The 25,876-nt window shown below is 40.9% G+C and overlaps 1 protein-coding gene across 1 annotated transcript in view; it reads left to right on the top strand.

Annotated features, from left to right (window-relative positions):
• Nucleotides 1-216: 216 nt before the first annotated feature.
• TBC1D12 (TBC1 domain family member 12) overlaps nucleotides 217-25,876 on the top strand; it is a 34,737-nt gene continuing 9,077 nt past the window's right edge. Inside the window, exons 1-5 of the mRNA XM_042818098.1 lie at nucleotides 217-875; nucleotides 11,310-11,433; nucleotides 22,164-22,279; nucleotides 24,232-24,314; nucleotides 25,725-25,842. Of these exons, the coding sequence (XP_042674032.1) occupies nucleotides 217-875; nucleotides 11,310-11,433; nucleotides 22,164-22,279; nucleotides 24,232-24,314; nucleotides 25,725-25,842 (1,100 nt within the window). The remainder of the gene's footprint in view (nucleotides 876-11,309; nucleotides 11,434-22,163; nucleotides 22,280-24,231; nucleotides 24,315-25,724; nucleotides 25,843-25,876) is intronic.

Below are 25,876 nucleotides of genomic sequence, written 5' to 3'. Positions count from 1 at the left end.
CTCTCTATGGTGTCTCTCCGAGGGGCGGGCCCCGCGCCTGCGCGAGGCGGGCTCGCTGCCCCCCCGCCGAGGCCGCGGTCCCGGGCGCAGAGAGGCGGCTGTCAGCGATCGCGGCGCCGCCGGTGCTGAGGAGCGCGCCTCGCCCCGCCCCCCTCGGCCTCCGCCGCGCCGCGGGGGGGCTGCGCCGCCGGCACCTGCGGGGCTCCGCGGCGGCAAATGGTGGGGCCGGACGATGGCGGAGCTCCGGGCGGTGCGGCCGTGCTTCCCGCGGGCCGGCAGGAGGCGGCGGCGGAGGAGGAGGCGGAGGAGGAGGACGGGGAGCGGGATGGGAGCCGGGGCCTGAGCCGCGGGAGCGGCGTGCCGGCGGCGGGGCGGGAGCGGCTGCTGCAGCGGTACCTGGCGGCGCTGGGCCCGGCGGCGGGCGGGCGGCGCTGCCCCGAGAAGGCCGCCAACGGGGCCGCCTGCGCCGTGGGGCCCCGCGGGAGGATGACCAACGGGGACGCCGGCTTCCTGCTGCCGGGCGGGCCGCCGCCTCGGGAGGAGGGCGAGGAAGAGGAAGCGAAGCTGCACAACGGGGGCTTCCTCCTCTGCCCGCCTGGCCCGGGGGGCGGCACCGCCGCGGGCGCGGCGTTGGAGGAGCCGCTGCGGAGCTGCTGCCTGCGGGGCGAGGCGGGAGGCAGCCCCCCCAGCGGCCCCGCCGCCCCCGCCTTCACGGACGTGAGTCTGAACTCTCGCAACACGTACGAAGTAAGCCGCCGCCGCAGTGCCCCGGAGCACCTGCCTCCCGCCCCGGAGCCGCCGCAGGAACCGGCCGAGAGGGCACGGCGGGCGGGCATCGCCGGTGCCGGGAGCAGCTTGGCCGAGTTCTTCACCAGGTACGGATGGGAGGGCCGCCCTGGGCCGCCTCCGGTCCTTGGGCCGCGGCTCTGCCCCGTGTGTGGGGCTCGGAGGTAAAAGTGCTGTCACCGCTACGGAGCCGGTGCGCTTACGTGTGAGCCCGCTGTGTGCACCCGAGCGCTGTGCTGTCTGGAGGAACCCAGGGGTGCTGGTGATTAAACTGATGGTAAATAAGGCGAAATTCTCCCTGTAGAAGCTCTTGGTCGTGCCGTGCAGGAGGTGCGTCCTGGCTGTAATAATTTACAGCACTCTCTGTTGGACTTGTCCTTAAAGATGGGAGTTAACATTTGCTGGTTTCTGTTCTTTTGCTCTCCAAACCCCGGGACTTCATTTGTTGTGTTATAGTTGCTCTGGTAGCACAGAGGGTTGTTAGAAGGCAGAATAAGATTAAATTTACTAACTGAAAAGGGTTGATGTGGAAAGGCAGTGATTAGGAAGGCATGATCCCAAACAGAAATGGGCCTCTTTTGCCTGCCATTGCAAAAGGGAGGAGGTGGGCTCAGGACTGAGCGTAGTGGTGTGAGCACAGCTGTTATGCCTCTGCTTTGTGCCAAGCACGGACTGTGAGTTGGTCCCCTGTTCCCACTGTTTCCTGTGGGTGTTTTTCCCCCTGTCCCCTTTTTTCCCTACTTTCTGTGCACTGCAGTACATTGCCTTCCCTTTGCTTCCTTGTTGCTTTTTGCTCCAGAGCTTTTGGAGAACTTTGGCTCCTAGAAAAGCCAGGACTTGGCGTGCCGTGGAAGTCGTTGTCAGCAGACAGGGACACTTTCAGTTTTCAGTGTAATATCTGGAAAAACTTAATTGCATCTGTTGTGGCAGAAGCCAGAGTAGTGACACTGTGGTGAAGGATGAGTTTGCAGGATACTGTTTCATAGTCTCTTGCTGGCCCCGCTGGCTGTGCCGGGTGAGCAGTGCTGGCCTCAGGGACTGCCAAGCTCTGTGTATGTGTTGGTGAAAGTGTTGTACAGCACTGGGCAGCCACAATGAGATTCGTTAATGAAGTCCGGTTCTAGGTTTTTCTTTTTTTTCTTACTAGTTGTTTTTTGTTTTTTTTTTTAAAGCCCAAGCTTCTCATACTTGATGCTCTTGTGTGCAAAATAGCATGAGTTTGTGTTCTTGATTGCTTAGAAAAGTAGTAATAAAGGAGGCAGTCAATTCTTCTGACCTACTTCTGATGTTTTAAAAGCCTGGACTTCTCACTTTCTTAAAGTGCTTGGGTTTGTTCAAAACCAATGGTTGCCATTGTGAGTGGGTTTTTCTCCAGTTCTTCACAAAGAGAACTTTGCCTTGACTCTCAGCAATAGGGACTGCATTTATTGGAAATCACTCTATGATTGAATGCCCACCTCTTGTAGACCTTCCCCCACAGGTGATTGCTGAATGTTTAAATCATCAGGGAGTGGTAAATGGTGTTGTTCTCCTGAACTTTAGATTGTGCTGTGTGGAAGCATCCTGTGAAGAGTCTTTGTTAGCGAGCTGCCCTCTTAATGCTTTGTCAGGACACAAACATTTTTCTCAGCATTGGAGGAAATGTGTGGGCTGTGCTAAATGCAGGTGTGTCTTGTATAGGATGCTTCACGCTTGTAATGCTCTTTGTCTAGTTTACAAGCTGTCTGAAATTCAATAGCTCTTATGTTTTCCCAATAACTGTAATTATATGGCCCTTTCTTTTAAAAGGTGGACCTTTCTTGCTGCTATTTGGTTAAGAACTGTGTGAAAGTGAGGAGCAAGTCTGTATGAAAGCTCTGTGTTGTAACTGCCTGACCAGATGAATTCCCTCGCCATGGCAGATCTGGGTTAGGAGGCCGCTCTCTCCAGCTGCTTATTTCAGTCTCCTTAGCTATCAGCCTGGCCTGCTCTGTAGCTTGCTGAAATGATCCACGTTCTGTCTTTGTGTCACTGAACTGGAGGAGAAGCTGCTGAGGGGAGGCAGGGGGAAGAGAGCAGCTGTGCAAAATGCTCCTTGTGTGGTTCTGCTGCAGGGAGAGTGCCTGTGCCCTCCAGGTGGAGGGAAACTTTCCCATTATCTCAGAAAAATTATTACTGACAGGGCTTGCAGATATTTTTCAGTGAGCGTGGAGTGTAGTATTTCACCCTGGGTTCTTATCTTGTATGCATGCCAAATTGCTAATCCTATCAACTCAATGCTAACAGCTTTTTAATGGAAAATAACAGTTTTTGCTGCCTTTTTATTCTACTTCTCTGTTTCCCTCAGTGTATGAAGTGGGATGCCTCTCATGTGGGGTGTATGGAGGAGAGAGCAAAGCCCCTCATCTCCGCTGTGCTGCTGCCACGGTTGGGTGCCTTCTGGAGAGTCAGCTCTTGCTCTGTTGTACTCCTGCATAGGGTTCGTAGCACAGCTGTGTGTAGGCACTGTTCAGAGCTCTGTGGTCTTGCATAGCAGCTTACAAGTGCAGTGTTCTCTTCTTAGGTTATTCAGCTGATTTGTAGATGGTCCCAGTGGCTTACTGTTGACCACAGAATAATTCAGTGAGCAAGGGCATTAAATGGACAGTAGAATTAAGGCAGGGGTGATTACCATGGCTGCAGATCCTGCACCTCTTTTAAAGGTGATTTTACTTCATTTTTCACACGTATCTTGTCAGGCATTTTCTCAACTCTTGCAGCTATTGTTCCTTCCTGAACTGCATTGATAAGTGCAGGTACCTGGTAGCTGACAATTCCTGATTGCTTTCTGAGCCTTGGGTTCAAAGCTTAATGTTGACAACAGCAGTGGTACGTCCTTTGTTGTTGTAAAGCACCATTTTCCCAAATGCTTGTTTTCCAGAATTAATCTAACAAGCTTTTCTTTTTCTGATAAGATCACAAAGAACTCAAATTGTAATTACCACTGCTGGTAGGTCTTCAGAATTTGCTGTGAGCAACAGTGCAGTAGGGTTGCAAAAGCATGTATGGTGTTGGCATACATGTGCTTATGGAAACTGCCTTAGCCTCATCCTTCCTCACTCAGAACTGCTGCACTTACTGCCCAGCAGTCTTGAGAAATCTTCACTCTTGAAGGTGGTAAAAAGCTGAATGGAGTTGATGTTTGTAGGAACAAAGAACGAGAAACTGCTCAAGCCCACATTTTGTAAATGCAGTTCTGTGATTCATTCAGTAGGTAGTTCTTCACAAGCTGCTAATCTTCTTGCTTGGGAAAATGACCTTGACAGAGACTGTAGAGTCTGCAAAACAGTTCTCTGAGCAGTGCTGCTCGTGTACTGCAGACTGTAGGTTACTTTCCATTTGTTATGGAGTAGCGCTTCAAGCTCTTTGAGCTGTCTTACACACCTCGTGTACGGTTGCATCTTGTGAATATAGAATTGATAGTTCTGTGTGTATGCAGAGCTTTTCTGGTTCATAAATGGCTAAGAATTTCCAGGGAAGGAACTGCCCATCTGTTTTGGGGGTTTGGGTCCAAAAAGAATTGAGTGTGAACTGTCCTTGCTGCCACAGATCTTCCGACCCTTCTGTGCGTGCCAAGGTCAGAAAGCTGATCGATGGGATTTTGCAGGATTTAATCTATATTCATGTATTTCCTTTACCTTCTTGTTGACGTCCTGAAAGACTTGTGTTTTCTTTTTTTGTCCAGACCTGGGGGATAGAGGTGAGAGAAAGGGAATGGGGATTGCAGAGCTTCTAATAGGTCAAGGAAATATGGTGACATTGGTTTCGGAAAGAGGAATGTCAAAGAAGGGTTCAGGGACTGAAACAAAGCTTGCCCTCAGAAATTGTGCGGGCACTTCTCACCTTTCTGTTTCTGTCAGACCAAGTTTTTTGTTTGTTGTAGTTGTTACTGTTTTGTTACTGAAGTGATCAGCAGATGCTTACAACTGTTGAGAATTCCAGCTGCCTGGAGTAAGTGGAAAAGAGCACCTGAACCCAAAACTTCAAAGAATCGCTTCAGCCACTGTTCTTTTTCCCTGAGTTAGAGGCACATTCAGTTTCTTAGAAATAAGAAAAAGCATTCATATGATCAAAATGTAAGCTTTTCCATAGGTTCTTCCCACACGGTTCACTAAGAACAATTTATTTGTTGAAGTTGCGTTGACATGGTGGCCAGTTTCTGGCTTTCAGTCATATGAATGACAGATATTGGCAACTTAAGGAAGTGCAGTCTCCAAAGTAAGACAAACAGTAGTAAATGCTTCAGCTTCAAACTCTGCTAATAACTGCACACATAGAAAACTTTACCAGAATTGTATGATTTTCTTACTGCACGTATAAAGGCTCTCCACAAGTGTTCTGCTGTAGCAAAGTTATTGAAGTGGCAGCAGCTTTGTTCTTATGAGTGAACTCATTCTGAGCAGCTTAAGAAAACTAGCAAGCTCTCAAGGTCTGGTAGCTGAAAATAGCTGTTAGACAAAGTTTCACTCCTAGCCCTTGTGTTATATAGTTTTTAAAGGATGTTTTGTCTCTTGCTATTTGCTCTTCAGCTGGGAAGAGTTTTTTCTTTTTTGGGTGATAGTGCTTTAAGCTTTCTTCGGGTCTTGATGGCTCTGTGCTTCTCAGCCTCTTTATTATTGCTTCCTAAGGAAGTGAGACTGCTTCATACTGCTTCATGCTGCATCCTGATAGCCAGGTTTGTCGCAATTCTCTGAGACACAGTGGGCTCTTATATGAAGATACTGCGGGTTTTTGAGTGAAGGCTGGGTGGAAGGAGAAAGCCTGCTGCTGGTTGGCACTGTGTTGGCGGCAGCTGTGCAGAGCGCAGTGCTTCTGGCCCCACACTGGGATGGCAGTGTGAATGGTGGGTGTGTGCTCTGTGGGTGGACTTCTGACTTCAGCGAGGGGAAAACTCATACCTGAATTTTTCAGGTATGAGTATTTTTTCATACTGAGAATAACACCTGTAGCCTGTGGGAGGAAGCTCTTGGCAGTTTTTTCAGACAGGCTTGCTGCTGCTGCCCCCTCTGTCACCAGGGTCTGGTTTGTACTGAGTAAGATGTGGCAGGAGAAGGGTGACCAGCATATTGAGCTGCTGATTCTACTTTTCTGCTTTTTGCAGCATGGGAGACTCAGCTGTGGCTGGGTCATCCCCAGCAATGCTCAGTTTTCTCTCCTACTTCAGTTCCTAGTGCAGCCATCAGTGTAGGATCTTGTCTGTGCTGCTGCTGGGCATTAATGAGGATGTTTGTATGCTGGATGCCAGAATTCCTTACCAGGCAAACAAGCCATCAGCTACCAGAGGTATTTGGGCGGTTTGTAGCTGTGAAAGGGAAGTGGAGCAGATTGCAGAGCTTGCTGCTCCTCCTGTTCTGTAGGTAGCTGAGGGGTGGCCTGCAGAGTATCTTTCTCGCTCAGGCTCAATCAGGCTGCCAGGAGCAGTAAGCACCATGAGCTCAGGGGCAGTCCCTGAATAATACTGCCCTGTGCTGAACTTGGATCACAGATCTGTAGGCTGTGTCAGAGGTGAAGACATCTCACCTTTGTCATGAAAGTGTATCTTGGAATGAAGTGTTTGGACTTTCAGTATAGTGCCTGTGTTGATGATAAAGCTGCTGACTTCACCTTAATGAAAATGAGTCACAATGAGAATGGTTTTAGATAGTTTTGCCTTATTAGGTTGAGGATAATTGGAGATGTCTCGGTGAATAGATGTAAGAACTTCTGTTGTCAGATAAAAAATGGAATGCCTCATATCTACTGCTGGTATCTATCTTCACATCCTATGTGAGCTGCTGCAGCTTGTCAAGCTAGGGACTGACATATGTTTGGCTTTATGGGATGAGTGGTATGGGATGGCTTGACTTGTAAGGTATAGAGTGTGGGAATGGACACAGCAAAGGTTATTGATGCAAGGAAGAAAAGGGGCTTCCCCTTAGTGGAGCTGAAGCAGCTGTTGGGTGGGTGGGGAAAGGGTTCTTCTGATACTGTTTTGTTCAGGGTATGTTGCTGGCTAACCAGCTGTGGCTTGGCAGGAGTATGTTTTCTTGGTTGTTCAAGAAGTAGCTACAGGTGCTCGACTGGGTAGTAAAAGTTCTCCGTGTGTCACACCTCTGTGATGTAGGATTTTGAGTTAGACTGCATGGGCAAGTGGCAGTCACTGTTACAAAAGATTAACTATAGCATTTGTTAGGTATAATGCCTGAAGAGCTGCTGAGCTGCCCAATTAAATATGAAGGTGATAGAGGAGCTTGGCACACAGCTCTGTTTTGCTAGCTCACTCAAATTATTGTGAGCCTGCACTCATTGTCGTTCTTTATTCTTTTGGTATTTGGGCATCCTGAAATTCACCTTCTGCTACCTGTGTTTCTGACTACTTGAGCCAGTTTATAAAGCTAACCTGTGCAACACCTCTTTGTTAGAAGCATCATTCAGACTTTTAAAACACTGTTTGCCAGTGAATGTTCTGGACAGGGTGTTCTGCGGTATTGCTGAACGCTGCCTACTCATAAAACTTCCAAAATGTTCTTGTGTCTGTAATAAAACGTTTCACTACCAGAGTCTGTAAATCCACTTTGGTACTGGTATCAGCCAGGAGGAACCTGAATGGTACAGCTGATTAAATTTAGGTTCTTCAGTGCAGCTCCGTGGTGATTTGTTTGTCTGGGTGTCCTCAGCAAGTGGACAAAAATCTCTTCCTTCCCTACTCGATTGTTCACAGCTAGCAGTTTATGAGATTTCAGGTATATCTAATTGAGGCTGAGGCTTTAGATACCATTTCTGATGGTGTTGTTGATTCGTGTTTCATTAAGAAACCAGAAACCACAACACTGTGAGCTCGGTCCTACAAGAACTTAATGCCTTAATGTCTATAAAAAGCCTGGGATATACCTCTTCTAACTCTTCAGTCACACAGCCATCTGGATAAGCACTACCAAGTGCACCTAAGTCACTTCCCAAACAACTTTTTTCTGCCAGTTTAGATGTCACAGACCTATTTTGTACACCTACAAAGCTTATTTAAAAATGAACGGTAAATGAAGTAAGAACAGACTGTGTGCACAAGCAGAACTGTGTTTTTGTGGAGATGCAAAATCAGTTTCATCATCCTATGTACTCAGTATTTCAGTGAGTTTGACTTTTTACTTCAGATTGCTTTTATTCATCTGGGAATTTTATTGGAGTTGGTAGATTTTAATGTACTCATGTTATTGCAGGCTAGTTTGGCTTTCCAGTGTTTTTTTTTTTTAACTCTTTTTTTGTCATTTTAGTTAAAATAAACAAACAAACAAAACCCAAAAGAAGATTCAAAACCAAGCAAACAAAAAATGAAACCAAAGCCAAAGTGAAAATCCAGAACACAACACCACCCTCTGAGCTGTTTGTACTCCTGCAGGGTGCTCGTTTGCGGCATTATTTCGATGTTGGATTCCCCTCCTGAGCCTTCATGATTCTGTAACAAAATGTTATGTGGGAGGGAGAGAGGAAGCTCACGATGATGGATGTGGTGCTGTTTCTTTCCCGTTGGTGTCTCGCTTCATTGGATTTAATGTGAGAAAGTTGTCTTATACTGTGTCTAATATCAGGTACTAGGATGTTCATTAAAAAGGAAAATAGAACCAGCTCTCACTTCCTTTGTTGGTTCTTGTTGCTTTCAAATCTTGTTTTCTCAGTGTTTCCCTAGGTGGAGTTGTGATGATTTGATTCTCTGATATGCAAAAAGAAGTAGAATGGTTCTTTGGCTCTACTCTGGTGGAGGAGGCAAAGCCCTGCTGGGACCCCCATGTGCCTTAGCTGACTGAGTGCTGTCAGATTGCTCTGCCTCAAGAACATCTAGTTATAGCTGTGTTGCTAGACTTGCTGGTTAAACAGCTGGGCTGGTTTTCTGGGTAGTGACATTAGAAGAACAGTGCGGAGTAAGTCCCACTTGCTAGGACTGTATTTTAACTTCCTACCTTGCAACTTAGCTGCATTTCACTGTTTTCTTTTTTGTTGTGGCTCCAGCACAGTTGCCACTTCCTGCTTCTCTATACCCACACTGTCCAGCAGCCTCTCTATTCTTGTAGCCCTCAGACTAACCGCACATAGCACATGGGCTGCAGGTTGTGGTTTTATGGTGGGAATGGAAGGCTGAATTAGAAACCTCATCGTGGTTTAAAGCTAGAGGGCTGGAGGCAGTTAAAGGCTGTGAGTACTGTTTCTTAGTGCTACTGTTAAGATTGCTGGACTCAAATGGGAGGTGAATAAAGTTGATTGCTATCAGTAATACAGCGCTGTATCTCTACACCAGCAGAGCTGTTTTCATGATGAGTCTTCAGGCAGGCTTCTCTGAGTCTCAAATCTGAGGCTGAAAACCCAAGGGTGTGCACTTAGAGCGGACTGAAAAGCAGCTGCTGGTTTTGTTGGGTGCCCAAAGCTGTGAAACACTCATAGCCTGTTGTTACCTGCATGGCACAGAGCTGTGGGAAGGGAAGACAAACATGTCTGATTCCACTGTAACAGTAGGTGCTATTCAAGGTGCTATTCAAGCAGCGTTTAGACTTCACCAATTTATCTTAGCAGCAAAAGTAATTTGGAAGGGAAAGGCAGGATGGAAGCAAGCAATTTGTGTGCTGCAGGTACCAGGAGGGCATGAGCCTCCTTGGGTAAGGAGAGAGCAGTGCACCTGTGTGTGTCACTGCAGCTGCTGTAGCTGTGTGACTGTGGGAAACGGTAGTGTAACCCAAACCCTGTTAAGCCTAGGTGTTTTGCTATGTGGTATCGATGATATTTTACTCTGTGGCTAGAGGTGGTTTTGTTCTTCTGGTACTTCAGCAGGTGTATGGTTTGAGAGCACTTCTATGCACTAGAGTGTATACAGTATACAGCTAGAAGGGAGAAAACATTGCACCACTGTCCCTGGGCTTCTGTGAAGTGGAACTTGATTCAGTGAGTCAGTGTGATGTCTCTGTTCCTCAACAAGCATCATTGCTCAGTTTCGCAGTGTAGGTTTGTCAAGAAGTTTTGAAATTCTCAGGTGGATTTTGAGATTCCTTATCAAAATGCTGTTTTCTGGGACTTTTCCTAGGATCTGCAGATCTCATGAATATTCTAAGCAGCAAATGCAGTGCGCTTCCTGCAGCTCAGTGAATGCAATCTGTAAGCATTCACAGATGCTGTTCATTAAACAGCGTTTTTGTGAGGCTTCCCTGTTGTCACCAGCACATGAGAAGATGTGATGCTGTTAGCTGCCAAAATAATGTATTAAGAGTGTGCTTCCATCCTGGGTTAAGCAAAGCTTATTTGTAAACCGCCCATTAATTACTCTTGGATTAGAATTCCTGTGTGAGGTTGATTCTGACGAATGATGCAAAGCTTGATCAGCTTTTTTACCTTCAGAAGGCTCAGACTTTTATGGAATTCTAAATCAAATAGTATAATTTTTTCTTTTGTGCCTTCATGGAAAAGCAAAAACAGGCCTTTCGTTAGTTCAGTACGCCACAGAACACTTGGAACTGTATTCTGGAAAGCTTTTTGTAGTGTTGGGTTGTGCTTTTCTTTTTTAGTGAAGTTTCTTAAGAGCCACAAACATGCTTTTTTTAAAATGTGGAGATGTTAAAGCCTTCTGTATGTTTACATGCCGTACTTTTAAATCTACCAGCTTCCTGGTTAATCATAAACCAGCTCTGATATGGTGACAGATTGCTATCAGGGTTAAATCTTCCAGTTGCCCCTGGGTGGGCATCAGTGAGGTGGTGCAGGCAGCATCCCATAGTGTGTGCAGCACCTGCATGGTTGCAGTGAGTGCAAGGAGGCAGCAAAAGGGAAAGAAGCAAGCGGTGTAACTTAGAGAAAGTGTATCAGGAAGGGTCTTGGACTTAGAACAGAAGACAGGAAAAAAATGGTTCCTACTGTGACCACGTGATGGGTGGCTTTCTACAAAGTAATTCAGCAGCAGGGTCATCTGTCTGCTTGAGTGTAACTGCATTAACCACTGGCAAAGGATGTCTGCTAAACTGGAGCTGTGTGTGTTTTCCCTGGTTTTCTGGTCCATGTTACGAAAGTTCAAGAAATTTAACAAAGTTTGTGGAAAATGTTAGTGAATATAGTAGTTCCTCTTTTCTTTTTTAAATTTGTGTTGCAGTGTGTTGCACAGGGACTTCTAGAGTTTTGCTCTTCAGTTTTCAAATAGCCTGTTGTCAAACACCATGCGAAAGTGTAGAAGCTGCTGCATGCTCCGAACTTACAGTTGAGGAAGTGTTTGGTATTGCTGAAACAGATTTGGTGTTGCATAGAGTAGCTTAGGATTCCAGGGTTAAATTGAATGTTAAGTAATTCTGTATTAGTATCCAAGTGACTGCAATGAAAGCTACTTCAAGTTAATTACTTTAAAGAGAAAGCGAAGGTAGCACATTGTGTTTGCTGAGCAGTAAATCTCTGTAGTGGTGAATTCAGTTTAAACTTGAAGTGAATAAAAATATTTGTGCACACAGTAAACAAAAATAAAACCTTCCTTTTTTTTTTTTTTTTTTTTTCCCCTCCCCCAGAAACTTTTTCACTAAAAGGACAAAGGAACTCAAACCTGCTGTCCAGAGTGCTCCTGGCTGGAAGTTGTTTGGAAAAGTGCCCCCCAGGGAAAACCTTCCAAAAGACTCCAAAATAATTCAGCAGGTGAGTGGACATTGCATGACTCTAGGCAGAAAGCTTGGAAGAATTAATGCATATTGCATTATTGCAGCTCTGTTGCCGTTGTCTCCACATTCCTGCTACATGGCCATAGGGTGCTCTGTGGGATCTGTGTCTAAAGGATGCTAGCTACAGAGAAGGAGGAGTTGGAATTTTATGACTGTTATGTTCCTCAGCACACCTCAGTGCTTATAAAGCATTGATACGTGTTCGAAAGTGTAAATTCTGTAAACAGTAACACTGTTTTATGGCTGTTTAAATCAAAACATCAACACTCTTACTAATTATCCATAAAATGTTGCCTCATTTAACATGGTACAATTTTGTAATGGTTAAATGATTGCAAAATACTGTAGTCTTCCTTTAAGGTTCAATCCTGAGTTAATTTGCCTGTTTTGTTCAATAGGATCCTAATTAGGCTTCTATATTGTTTTCAAGCTAGCTAATTAACTGTTTCAAGCTAGATAATAATTTAGCAGAATTTATCCTATAAAAGCATTCTTGAATAGTGTTACAAAACCAATCTTTATGGATCTAGCTCATCTTTCTGTAGTCCTTGCTTCTTGCTTGTAAACTTGTTATGTCAGTAACTGATGAAAAATGGCGTAGAATTCATGTCATCTTTCACTTAGTTTTTTTAAATCTCACTTGAGCATTTTTTTTTTTTTAAATTAAAAATAATTGCAGCAGTGCAAGTTGAACTTGTTTGGGATTTACAAGGGTACTAGAGAAAAATAATTCCAATTTCTGTCCCTTGATGCCAAGTTTTGTTACTGTGTCGATTCTGCATTTTCACTCCAGTGGCTGAAATAATAATAAAAACAGCTCAGTCTTTAAAGATGAGGAATTGGTAATGTATCAGTAAAGTTAACATACAGTGCCAAAGCTGAGAGGTTTTTTCACTTAAGAAATATGAATGTCTCTTGTGTTAATGAAAACAGTAACTGAATCTCTTGAGCTGCTTTTTTCTTTGTCTCCTCTCTTAAATTCCATATGAGCTGATGTGTTTGGCAGGTGCAAATAGCTGTGAATGAAGCAGTGTTCAGCCATCTTCTAGAAAGAGCTTCATGGTGAAAGAGGGCCTTTTGGGAGCAGCTAAAGTGAAAAATAAGAGGTTCATTTTGAGGGAGTTCAGTGTAATGAGAGTTGTCGCACAATGAAATGTAGGAAAATAAGGAAATGATGAGATTGCTGCAAGTACCATATACTCTGAATTAAACTAGATGCTTTTTCACCACTTTCAAATATACTTTTCTCATAGAAATGTTTTATTTTTTGGCAGGAGAGGGTAGGTGTGTTTAGTTTGTATGCACATGAATGCCCTTGGCCTTGTGCTATGAAAATACCATGCTGAAAAACCAGATGTTTCGTCCATCTTGTGAAATGAACATATGCACAATGCTTACCAATCATCTGCTTCTTATTTTCTAGCAATGAAGATGTTTGTTTGACAAATGAATTAAAGTCTGCACAAATATTTTTCTTATCCTGTTGTCTCTTAGTGACTGTTTTTCTTTTAAACTGTTATTTTAAAATGAGTTTTTTAACTTCTCCAAAGTGTCAGAAAAGCAGAAATATTTAAACAGTGCATTGCCTTTAGGCATGATTGAGTTTGTCTTGAAGACTATTCATGCGGCTTATGTTAGAGTGGTTGCCAAATTAAGATTGGATTTGTATAATCTGGAGTGTTGTGTCAATAATGGGTAATATTATTAGGTTCTAAATCAGGTAAAGCATGTATGGTCTTTAGATAAAGCGTCATGATCTGGAATCCACACTTATGAAAGTAAGGATCATAACTAGTGGCATATTAACTACAGAGTTAGATCTACAGTATCTGAGAACTTGATTGTTAATGTGAGAGAGAACCCTAATGTATCCATATTTAACATAAAGTGTCTTATATATATGTGTAAGAGTTACAGTATAGTTCCTTGTGCTATGTCTTTGAAGAAATGGCAAAAATTTTTATCAAAAGGATTCAAATTTGTTAATCTGGCCATTGCCTAGAATGAATATAGGCACACATTGTTATTGACAGTGAGTGGAAAACAGCATCTGCTCTGCAAGTGGCTGACTGAGGTCCCCAAACTCAGTTCTTCACTATTGAGAATGCATCTAAAAGGGAAGCAGGCAAGAATGCAGTTACAAGGCCTGTAAAAGCTGATACAAGCTTCATTTGTCCTGTTAACCACTATTCTGCTACCTGATTGGAGATGAGCCTTGTTCTTAAATTTCCATGTTTCTGTCCTGGCTGATGAAAGCTTCCCTTGCTACTTGTTTTGATGAGGATGACAGTAAATTCATAACTGCATCTAAATTAATAAGTCTGTCAATAGGAGTTGCTATATATGCCCTTGCAGAAAAGTCCAGTGGTGATTACAGTGTCTTGAATAACTTCGTCCAAAAGTCTGGAAACTTAATTTGGGATACTCTTTCAGGCATTTTTCAGACGACAATGTTGCCAGCTCTGCCTTCAGAGACTGTCTGATGAGCGCAACTGTAAATTTCTCTATAGTTTCATACCATATGTGGAAGATAATTGCTCTACCCAAAGCACGCTGCTGAGCCTGCATGTTTGTGGAGGTGGCAGAGCCCCTCGCAGCTGCGCTGCCATCAGCATGCTCAGGGTGCAGTGCTCAAACTCCAAGTGGGCCAGAGGCTGAAAGGTCTTGGCAGCTGCCCCTGCTGGCGCTCAGCTGCTGGCATGCACTGCTCCCCTTGGACTTGGAGCTGCCCAGGCAGGATGTGATTAAGGCCAACTCTTTTACTGGACATCTCCCTCCTCTGGGCTTCCTTCCTTCGCTGTTTTTTATAAAAAGGGAAAATAGCAACTCTTTAGGATTGCAAATGTCACGTGCATTTGATAGTTTTAGGAAGTGTGCCTTTTTCATGAACTGCAGCTAATAAAACTGGCTGTTACGAGATGTATGTGGTTATTAATGATCAGTTGGGTACATTCTTTTCAGTCTGTAAAGAAATCTGCTTTCAATTAGACCTCCAAAGTATTTTAACACAGAAGCATTAGAAGCCAGAACTGATTTGCAGGATGATGTGTACTGACTGAAGAGCAAGTTCTGTTTAAAAAAGCAAACTGAATTTAATTTTCTGTCCTTATGGTTAAAGAAAAGTCTGTATTAGTGATCAAAATGATTCTCAATATCAAACCATTTCATTTAGCCCTTTTGTTAAAGCACTCTTGAATATTTTTTTATTAATTTGTTTACAGTTGTGAAACTTTAATGCCCAATATGCCCAAAGTAAGGAAAACTCAAAATGTGTGAATATGCACTGCAAGGCACAGAAATGGATTTGGTAAATGCTTCACTTCATCAAGACTTTTAATGGAGTACAGCCAGTAACAGCCTTATATGAAGGGGGGCTTCTGTTCATGTTGACACATGAAAACTTACAGTAATTTATTGATTGCTTCTTTGAAAGTAAAGTAAAATAATCTTTTCCAAAAGCTGTCACCTTGTACACAAAATAGCAAGTTATTAACTGTAGGCCATCAATTAAATACTAACTGTGATTTAGATGTTGTCTAGTTTAGTATCTATCCTACAGCTAACCTTTGAAAATAGTGGGTTTGGCTTGCTCTGAAATCTTAAAAACAAACAAACAAAAGCTCACAAACAGAAACACCACCTGTATTTGAGGACCGATAAACTTGTGCATATTTTTCCAATGTTGTTATATCCCATCTGAAATCTAACAGTGAAATCATTCACTGAATCAGCACAACTCCCATAGTCTCCCAGGGCCAAGGATTGTCTGAGGCTGCTCTTCAGAGGAACAGATGTGTTTTCAATCAGCCTTCAGAGAGCTCGGGCCTTCTGACTTGCAGTAGTAATGCTTCAAGCCAGTCACTGTGGTTTCAATTTAAGCTGTGCATTAAAAAGTGCATGACATGTTTGTCAGCAAATCTAAGGATGGGGTATCTGAAAGAAGTACATAGATACAAGGCTGAAAGGTTTTCTGTGAGTGATTTTTATCTAGATAGAGGTCACGCTGGCTCATCTTGCACATGCTGCTGGAAAGGCAGAAGGAGAAAGGCAAGAGTTCTGCCTGTTCAAATACAGTCAGAAATACACTGGTAACAAATTTCCCTGAGACAGGGATGGACAATGTTGTTTAGTCTTGCAAGGATCACATAGCACCTAAGTAGCATTTAGTTTGCTAGTAGGGGTGAAAAGAGCGTGACGTTCTTATTTGCAGATGTGGCAGTTAGGTTCTCAAGAAATGTCTATCATCTTTCCAGAGTGTATGTGCAGTGAGAAATGCTGTACTACAGGTAAAACATTTGTGTTTAGAAGTGTTTCAAAGACCTTCCCCCATAATTTAGGCTTCAGTAATGATTATCTTGTCAACAAAGTGGTAATGAAGCTTGTAGGATCTCAAATGCTCCTCTGTTTGCAGAAAGTATATAAAATACAGTCCAGTTGCAAAGACTTACCCATCTGCTTTGACAAGGAAAATCTGTTGAGGAGACCTTCTGAATCTGCTTTTTGACAGGATGATTCCTTTTCTACTGGGTCTTTGAATTTCTTTAGCAAAAGGGTGACAAGAGAATTGTGTTTTCTTTTAAGAATTAAGGTTTTGCAGGGTAAGCAGACAGCTTGGTAAGCTTGATATGCTGTGGTAGCAAAGTCATTGTTCAGGTTGGCTATATCAAATTCCAAGAGCACAGAAATTAGCAAAAAGATGCTTTTGACATGGTAAAGATGTACACATTAAAAAAAAATGGTATAAGTTTTAGCTTTCTGAGGCTGGCATAGTATTTCCATACTGAAAAGGAGAAAGTGTGGCAGCATAGATGGAAGCCTTTGGATTTCTTTTCTCCTATGGTATGCATGGTGCAGAAAGAGGTCAGTAACAACACTGAACTTGTGATGAAGAGCTTAATTCCTCTCACTCTTTCTAGTACTGTAATAAAATGCTTCTGAACAATGGCTTTATCTGTTTAGGCACTCCTTTTTAAGCTTGAACTTTTCCATTAGATCGCTGGGTTCAATCTAGAATGGAAGCCTGCGGAACTTTGGTTGTGTAGGTATAGGGTCTGCTGTATCTGGACATGGTTTTGCCTGATGACCTTGTTCAAATACAGTATGAAGGGTTACACATTGTTATTTATAATCTTAAATCTGTCCCTTATATCCCAAGTGACTATTTAGAGCCTTACAACCATGTCCAGGTTCTCAGCAGCTTGTTGGTGAAGTTGAAGCGTGGTGCACTTCTGAGCTCTCAATGTAGAAATACTGTCAGACCGTGGTGTTGGAAGGTGAGGATTAAAGGCATTCAGTTGGGTGCAAAATGCAGTGTAAGATGAATGGGAGGAAAAATGAATCATGAAGATGCAGCTTCAGAGCTAACAGTTTCTGGAATGTCAGATTCTAGACCATGATTTGTTCTTTCCTTTCTCACTGTGTACCTGCTGAGGATAGTGCTGAACTAAGTGTAATGATTACAGGTGGTGTGGTCTAGGGGAGGGATGTTGCATCAACACCTTTTGTTATTCACTTGAGAAAAGTGCTATGGAAAAAGATCTTTTGAGAAAATGTGCTGTTGGAATAAACTACATGACATCACTTGAAATAAAGAATAACCTAATGGGAGCTTATACACGTCTTGCTCAAGTGTGTAGTCTTTGTGTTTTTTTGTGTTTTGAGGGCTGGAGGAGGAGGAGCGGCTGCATCTATTTTTTTAAAGATAAGCACTTGATGTATGAATTTAAACTTCAGCTTGCATGTTGCTGTTTTATAATGGTCTTTTCCTTCATTTATTCACTAAGGCTTTGCTTCTGTTTTTCTCATTAGGATGACAGTTCTGGCAGTCTTGCGTCAATATCTGCTCTCAGTCTGTTAAACACAGGGGTATGGAATTTAATATGTTTTTTTTTTCTAGTTGTATTCAATGCCATGCATGGGACTATGTAGCACTCATTAAAAATAGAACAAACATCGCATTTTCACAGTAGCATGAATATTTTATGGCACTAACCATCAACTCATTAGATACCATTAGTAAAAAAAAAAACCAAACAAACTTTCACACATAAATCTCACTAACAACTTCAAGTGATAGAGTATTGTTTATTAACATACTGCATGTTCTTGAATAGCAGAAGGTAGAGTAAATTACTGTCAAGTTCTAGCATTACCTTTGCTTGTTGTGCATCCTACTTAATGGTAACAGTTGTTAAAATGACTTAAATCTTTATTTTTGAACACTGTATAAATTTGACAAATTGATATCCTCTAGAGTTTTTCCCATCTCTAAGTCACATGAGCAGTAGCACTTCAGAATTCCAGATGCTTTTAATCATACTTTCCAGTATAAAACTGGAACTGTAGAAAGGTGCAGCTGTTGAAACTTTTGTTATGTGGTGTTATATCTTCCATTTGCTGTGACTGGTTTTGCTTCTGAAATTGGTCCAATGCATCTGCCTCTTTGAAAAATCTTCAGTAATCCCACGGTTGATGTTAAACAGGAATAGCACAACTTTGCTGCTTTTCATTCTGTGGATCTGTTACTGTATGTGAAATAGAGCAGTAATGTGACTGCTCACTGATATATGATGCCTGTGGTTCATGTTACATGGTTCAGGTTCTCTCATCTCTTCTTTATTGGGCACAGAAGCCCATACCTTCGTGTGTTTTTGTAAGCAAATAGAGATGAAACTTGATGCAACTTATGAAAAATCCATTTGAGGAAAAATAAAGTAAGTTAAAGATGAGAAATGGATGATGTTATTTGGAAGGTTGTTCTAGAAACTTTTCAGCATCAGTTTGGTTGTTCTCTCCTATTATGTGAGACATGGTATTCTTCCCTGTCTGTAATCTGAAAGTAAGAAACAAATGTTCTGTTTGTCTGAAAGCATCTGCTTTCTTAGTTCTGAAAAAAATACCTAGAGCATGACTTGAGAATCTTTCTGTGGTATCTGTTCTTGCTATAAACACCATCTTGTTTTTAAGCGTCTTACAGCCAATTGAGGTTCAGTAATTCTAACATACAACTTGGAGATTGGTGTGCAAGAGGTGGTCCTTATGCATTAAGCAGAATTTCTGCTTAAATAACTTAGTTACCAGTTTTACCAAAATGACGTAGGGTGCCTTTCTAAGAGACTCAATTTTGAAAGGGAATTTAAAAAGCTGCAAATTGGAATATCTTTATCATAAGCACAGAGGCAGATCTATTAGCAAAAAACTTCCTGCCCCATTTACCTATTACCTGTCTTTAGGTTAATAGGCTTATCTGTATTTCAGTAGGAATAAATACTGGAAATTCTAGTCTGTCTGCATATCAGAGTGCTCTTACTAAGTTGTCATAATGTTTTTCAGGAAAAACATGCTTTTAATTTGTTTGCAGCTTTATGAACGGCAGTAGATGAGAAGATGCAGTTCTGGTATTAATAAGGAGACAATTAAAAATGGGTGATATCTAGATTAGATATTAGGAGGGAATTTTTTACTCAGAGGATAGTTGGACACTCTCTGTGGCCCGGAGAGCTGTGGATACCCCATTCCTGGAGGTGCTCAAGGCTGTGCTGGATGGGGCCTGGGACCCTTACCTGGTGGAGGGCACCCAGCCCATGGCAGTGGGGTAGGACTGCATGGGCTTTGAGGTCCCTTCCAACCCAACCATCCTGTGATTCTGTGAGCTATTTTTGCTTGCTATTAAAGCTGACATTTATTTTTTATCTATTTTGAGATAGGCTGCAATGAAGAATTTTTGGGAACAAAATTACTTGTTGTGGTACATGTAATCCTTCCAAAATGGTTATTTTTTATCCTGTGAGCATGTCTTGCAACTCTTGAATCTTAGCTGTCAGTTGTTCTATCCTGTGGGCGCTATGTCCTGCATCTTATGTTCTTGCCTTGTCAGGTGTTCTAAATTGTATTTTTTCCTTTGAAGTAAAATTCTGTGTCAGCTCTAGCTTTATATTCAGTGCTGAGAATTTCAGATCCTTTATCAAATGCTTATTGGAATCTCATAAGTCTAGTAATACAAGGAGAAACCCATTCCAAAAAAAGGAAAGAGTATTTCAGTTGCTCAAGTTAATGAATTTCATGCATGTTTGAAGATTCTTGGATCTAATCTTTCATAGTAGATATGTTTCTTGAGCAAGAAGCATCTTTCCATGTGGAGCTTCTGATATTTGGAGAATGTTTTGTCTAGGGAAATGTACAACCTTGACAATTTGAGGTTGAAGTTATTCTGGTGGCTGTTTACTAGTAATGCTTAGAAATTCCATGCTACAAAAAAACCGAATGTTTGTAAAGCATCTTTAGTTCCAGTAGCACAGTTGGATAATAACTTCTGCCTTATGTGGAAATCACTGAAGATTTTTATGCCTTTTCTCACCTGTTTCTTACCTGTTACTTTTGATAAGTGTGTCAGTACCTAGCATATATGACAGCCAGATATACTAGTATCATTCAGATGTCTAGCTTGTAATTAGATGGTGAGAATGACTTGGTTTCTTATGGCTTTCTGGTGCTTTTAATTTAACTTATCTTCCTTCATACCTAGTTCTCATACAAAAAAGAAAAAGTTGGTTCCAGCTCAGCTTCTTCATCTCTGACTGCTCAGTGAACTTAATTTTGTTGCTCCTGTGACAAAGTTCTGGAAAGTGTAAAATTCAGTCAAGAATTTGAGAGATGGGAAAGCTACTGCCCTTCAGCGGTTTGGGACTAGTTCTTCAGCACTGCAGGCTGGGTGCTGGCCATGGGCTGCTATCACTCCCAATTAAGAATATGCTAGAATAGCCTGAGGTATACAAGGTGGATGGAGTTCCTGTAACGTCATATGGTTTGAGGTGGAATTAAATAATTTTAGGCTCTTAAAATATGCATGTTCATTCAACAGTGAATTTTGAACTTGTTAATTTTTCTCATGCTTGAGTTACAAGAGAATTAATACCAGTTATTTAAATCCAATTGCTGAAGATATTTGTTTGAATGCGCCAACTGATATCGGATGCATATTGTTTTCAATAAAGTTGTCTTAGGAATTACCCTTCAGGAGAGGATTTTGTTGTAGGAAATCTGTACCACCTATTGCACATGGCTGTACCACTGAGAGCAATCTGGGCTTCCTCTGCTCTCTGAAGCCTTCTGGGCGGACCTATCAAATACTGGGCTGGGAAGCTCCTTGGGAATACTGGGTGCTGCCCCTCTCCTGAGCATGTGTGGGGCTTCCGTTCTTGGGGCTGCTCAGAACATGGCTAACAAACACCTTGCACAGCCTTGCTTTGAGTGGGGAGCTGGGCTTTGTCCTTTCCATCCTCACTGATTCTGTGGTGACTTTCTCTTGTGGGGAGCTTAGGCCCAATGTGGAAGAACAGAAATTTTATCTGAGATCGTTAAAATAGGTCGGGTAAGAAGGCTGATGGACAGAAAACTTCAAGCCACCTTAAAAAGAATTAACTTTGTCTTCTCAGGAAATCTGAAGCTGTGTTATCATTTTTATAAGAGGTATTTTCCCGTTTGTCTTCATGGACTTCAACTGTGTAAAGAGCTTTAAGATATTTAAAATTGTCAGCTATGTTTGTTTAATGCTGTCAATGAACACTGGACATGTAAAGTCCTCTGCTTGTTCCTGGAAGAATAAATATGTATGAAAAACTATGCAATAGGTGAGAGGAACAGTTGTTATAGAAAAATGTTTGGTTGGGAAGGTATATGACCGAACTAGTAATCTGTTTGTATTTTTGGTGACTTAACTTGAAAGTACTTTACCAAAATACCTTGAATTTGTTTTCTTTAGAAGATATTATAATATTCTGTTTGAATTCCAGCACACAGAAGATGTGTAGTGAACCTATCTGTCTAATCTTCATGCCTAAGAATATGAATCCACAGGCTACCTTTGCTTGGGAAGAAGCTAAAAGTCTTCTCACAGACAAACTTTTATATTCACTTAACTGTAAGAATGGTAACTATAAGAATTGGCAGTATTTTTGTTTATTTACAAGGGCTATTAAAGAGGGAATACATAATTTTTGAGATTTTCATTTGGCTCTGCTAAGCCTTTTTCCTAAGGACTACCTCATTTGTATTTCCCTGAGATTCTCTGTGGAAAAAGGAATAGTTTTTTTTTTTTTTTCTTCCTTAATCTTCTGTGTATTAAAGACTCTTAAATTTTTTTCAAGTAGACTGCATGTTTTTACTTCTGAGGAAAGAAATGACATGAAACAGACTATAATTCTAAATATTGTTGTCACTGAGTACAGAATAGATGGTTCTAGGTAACGGATTCAGTGGTCTTGGTAAAGACTTCATAAACAAGAAGGGTACCACATCATAAGGAGAGCTAGAAACAAGAGGAAATAAATGGTAACATACGTTGTTGGTTAGTGTTTTTTTACTCAGCTTTGCAGATTGTTTAAATGTACTTGCTCACTTACTATTACAGGAAGATTATGCAGGTTTTCTAACTATAACTCACCCCTAGGTGTTCTGTAGTAACATTGACCTAGGATAGATTAAAGATTAAGTTGATAGAAGAAACTGACTTCTCAGTCACTTTTATTTAGCAGTTCTGGAAAGCTGCATTGTCTTGCTATACATAATTTCAATTTGTAATGTTAGCTCCTTGCTGTCTTAAGTGATTTGATGTTATATATATAAATATTACTAGTAAGTGTTATTCTCACTAGGTTAGAAGGGAGTCTGAAAAGTTGAAATTACATTTTTATCAATAATATTGTTTAGGAATATGAAGCACGGACAGGAAGAATGTATAAGCCTCCACCTCCATCAGCAAGACGTAAAAACATTGAGTTTGAGCCACTTTCAACTACAGCTTTGATTCTGGAGGATCGACCAGCGTATGTATAACTCTGCTGTGGATCTGATGTTGACTGAATTTGTTAGATGTGAAGCTTATCTATGAGCATAATTCTTACACAAAAGCATGTGTATTATTCCATCCAACATAACAAACTAACAAATATCTCCAGAAGAACCTGCAAGTATATGAGAGTATATGCGAAATTTTCTTAACAAAATGGAGGTCACTGATAAGTTATCTGCTGTGTACTGGGACAGTGTTGTAGGCACCCTTTATCAGGAAAATTACTGAAGACTTACAGATTTCTTCCCTGCCATCTTAGTGTGCGCTCCCTTCTCCTTCGCTCTTTCTGGACAATTACTTTCCTAGATCAGTAGGGAAGACTTAATAGTGGCAGTTAGCACCTCAGCAAATTTGGAGGTGGCTTACCAGAAAAAGAAGTATTGGGTAAGTAATAACAGGGGTAGAAAGAATTGCTTTTGAAACACAAAAAAATAAAAAATGAGTATTAAGCATTTCTAACATGAAGGTACTTGGCCAGTATAGTTAACTGCTTTGTTGGTACCAAGATAAGGAGTTCCTTAAAACAGTTCCTTGCTGTAGTTATGTTCTCTGGGCTACTTAAAAATACAGTTGAATGCAACAAAATGGGAACTGTTGATACAACAAAAACTGCATTAAATACAAATGAGAACAGTAATGCAAAAAGAGTAATGCATTGTTCAGTCTGTTCAGCTATATTGCCTTCAGCAGTCTGAAAGAAAGAGGAAGACAAGGTGACTAGGAACACATGCTGTGAGGGAAGCAAATAAATCAAAGCTTTCAGATTACACCTTGAGAAAACTTGTGATGGCATTTGTTTGCTTCAGTTAATTTCAGTTAAGGAATGGCAATTGGAAGTGGTTTCGTGGAGATTCTTTCAAGTGGTGCACAAGCTTCTTCAATGCTAAGGCAGAAATATCTTGACAAATATCTTGAACAGGGGTGCAGATTTGTATAAAATTTTGTAAATGCATTATTTCCTTTGTCTCTGTGGTAGAGACAAAGACAGTAACGGTATGTGTCTAAGAAAAATAGGAGTGCTATTCCAAGTGTATAGCATGTTGTCATGTCATTCTTGAAAATAAGTTCTGCTTTCAGTTAATTCTGACATTTTAAGAAAATAATCAGTTCTACTTGTAAAAAAAAAAAAATATATATATATATAGAGAGAGAGAGAGAGAGAGAGAGAGAGAGAATCTTTTTTTCTGGCAATCAAGATCACTGTGCAACTGGGGAAAAAAAAATTGAAGCAGTCTAATTGATAGTTGTGTAGCATGCATCCTTAATTTTAGCTCTGATGTGATTGGGCTCTGTCCTTTCTTTTGTAATTCCAACTTTCCTTTACCTGTTATTAAACAAAATCTGATTATGTTTAATTATTAAAATTATGGATTTTAATTATGTTTAATTATTAATTATTAAATTATTATCATATTATTATATAAATGATTACTTATTCATTATTAAAATTCACACATGCAAAAATTGATCAGAATAAATAATTGCGTGAAGAACATCAGTATTTCTATATAGCTTCATGGAAACTTCATTTGGACATTGCTTCAAATGTTCAACAAATGCAGTAACTTCAGAGACTGGTGACAGACAAGTAAGAACAAACTCTTCTAGCAATAGATTATTTTTCTAGTATCAGTTGAAAGGAAAAAGAGCTAGAAATATGGAGATCTTGGCTGTACCGCAGTGTGGCTTAAGTGTGCTTTTGTGTCCTGGCTGTGCCCTGGAGGAAGCTGTAGGACAGCAAATCAACAGAAGTAGTAAAAGCCTGGTGGTTCTGAATAAACAGCAATCTTATGCAATGGTTACTGAAGCACTGATGGTGTGACAACTCCAAAGCTCACTTTAGAGAGAAACCAAATTAAATAGGTGTTTTGAAATGGTTCAGTATGTTCTTTGTGCATACTGAATTCAGGAATAACTTGTTTTCAGAAATCTTCCTGCCAAATCAGTGGAAGAGGCTTTACGTCACCGGCAAGAATATGATGAAATGGTGGCAGAGGCAAAAAAGCGAGGTATGTTAACTGCTAATCATCACTATAGTTCTATTTAACTGTAGAGCAAAACTATCTTCTGGCTAGTAGATACAGTAAAGAACAACCTTGTTTAATATTCAGGATTATTTTCTGATACACTAGTGCATATAACTTAAAAGCCCAGCACAATTCTCAATTTTTTTTCCTGTTCCAGCACAGTGAATGTAAGTAGGTTCAAAAATCAGTTTAACTTTTTCGTTTTTAAGTGGAAATTTGATAATTTTTTTTTTAATACTTGCATAATGTGATTGTTGAAAAACTTTCTGTATGCTTGGATTCCTTTTTCAAGCAGTGTTGCTGCAGTTCTTGCTGAGAACTAAATTAGAATAAAGCTGACTGCTTAAAGATTATTTTTTTCACAGGTATTTGATATCAACTTCAATGTGAAGACAGATGACAACCTTGTTTTTCAAATCAGCTGTATCTGTGAATCTTCCTACTTTCATTAGATCTGCTTTTTAAATTAAACACATTTGTTTCATTTGGGAATGTGGCAATGCATGAATAGTTTGTTGAAAGGACTTCTGTATTCTCATGCCTGTGTTCAGGGAAAAAGCTATTTTAAGAATTCATGCTGCATATTTTACTTGGGCTGTTGTCAGTCAGATATAAGCTCCTGAATTCATTGAGCCTCTATGGATCTGTAACAACTTGCTCTGAAAGATGTAATGAGAAATCCAAGGCATATGACAATGTAAATACACTGCAAGAGAAGAGTGAAATCTGGTAAAGTATGAGCTTTGAAAGCCCAGTGATGTGTAATGTTTTAGTATGTGTGCCCTAGTATTCATTAAATTAACAGCTGTTACACACAAAGCTTCATTAAAAGCTTAATGAAGCTGTTCAGCCTCATAAGTTTACCAGGAATGGCAAACTTTCCTTTTTGATTTGTCTAATGTATGCAGAAATAGAAAATGTCATTTCACAATGTTTTTTTTTTTTTTTTTTTAGTGATGGCAAAGCTCAGTTCTTTCTAGCCTTTTTAATGTGAAGAAATCTTCAAATGATCTAACAAAAGACTCCTGTTTAATGGTTTTGAAGAATGGTTTAACTCAGCACTTGGACAGTTGAAGAAAAATGTAAACTGGGCAAATCTGGCATAGAAATAGCTCCAGCAGATATGAAACTTTGCATTGCTTTTTTATTGTTATTTTGCAGAGTAGAACATGTATTAACTATTTTGTTTGCATCTTGCATTGTTTTCATAATGTCTGTTTTTTATAGAATTACTTTGATACTTGCCTACAATCATCAGCAAGAGTATTGGTTAGCTCATGTGCAACTGCATTTTACCCTTTATCTGTCATCCACAGTCCACATAATTAGACAGCAGCTGAATTACTTACCTAATCACTTATAACAGAATTTTTAATATGTTTTCTTTAACAGAAATTAAAGAAGCACATAAAAGGAAGAAAATAATGAGAGAGCGTTTCAAGCAAGAAGACAATATTGCTAGTGCTATGGTGATTTGGGTCAATGAAATACTACCTAACTGGGAAGGCATGTAAGTGCAATTTTGTTTTATAAATCCAGCAAGC

This window comes from Centrocercus urophasianus, unplaced genomic scaffold (assembly GCF_019232065.1).
Source record: "Centrocercus urophasianus isolate 14NV4802_14NV808 unplaced genomic scaffold, USGS_Curo_1.0 seq_17, whole genome shotgun sequence".
Classification (NCBI taxonomy): domain Eukaryota; kingdom Metazoa; phylum Chordata; class Aves; order Galliformes; family Phasianidae; genus Centrocercus; species Centrocercus urophasianus.
Note: the sequence above shows the minus strand (reverse complement) of the source record. Positions and strands in the feature narration are given on the sequence as shown.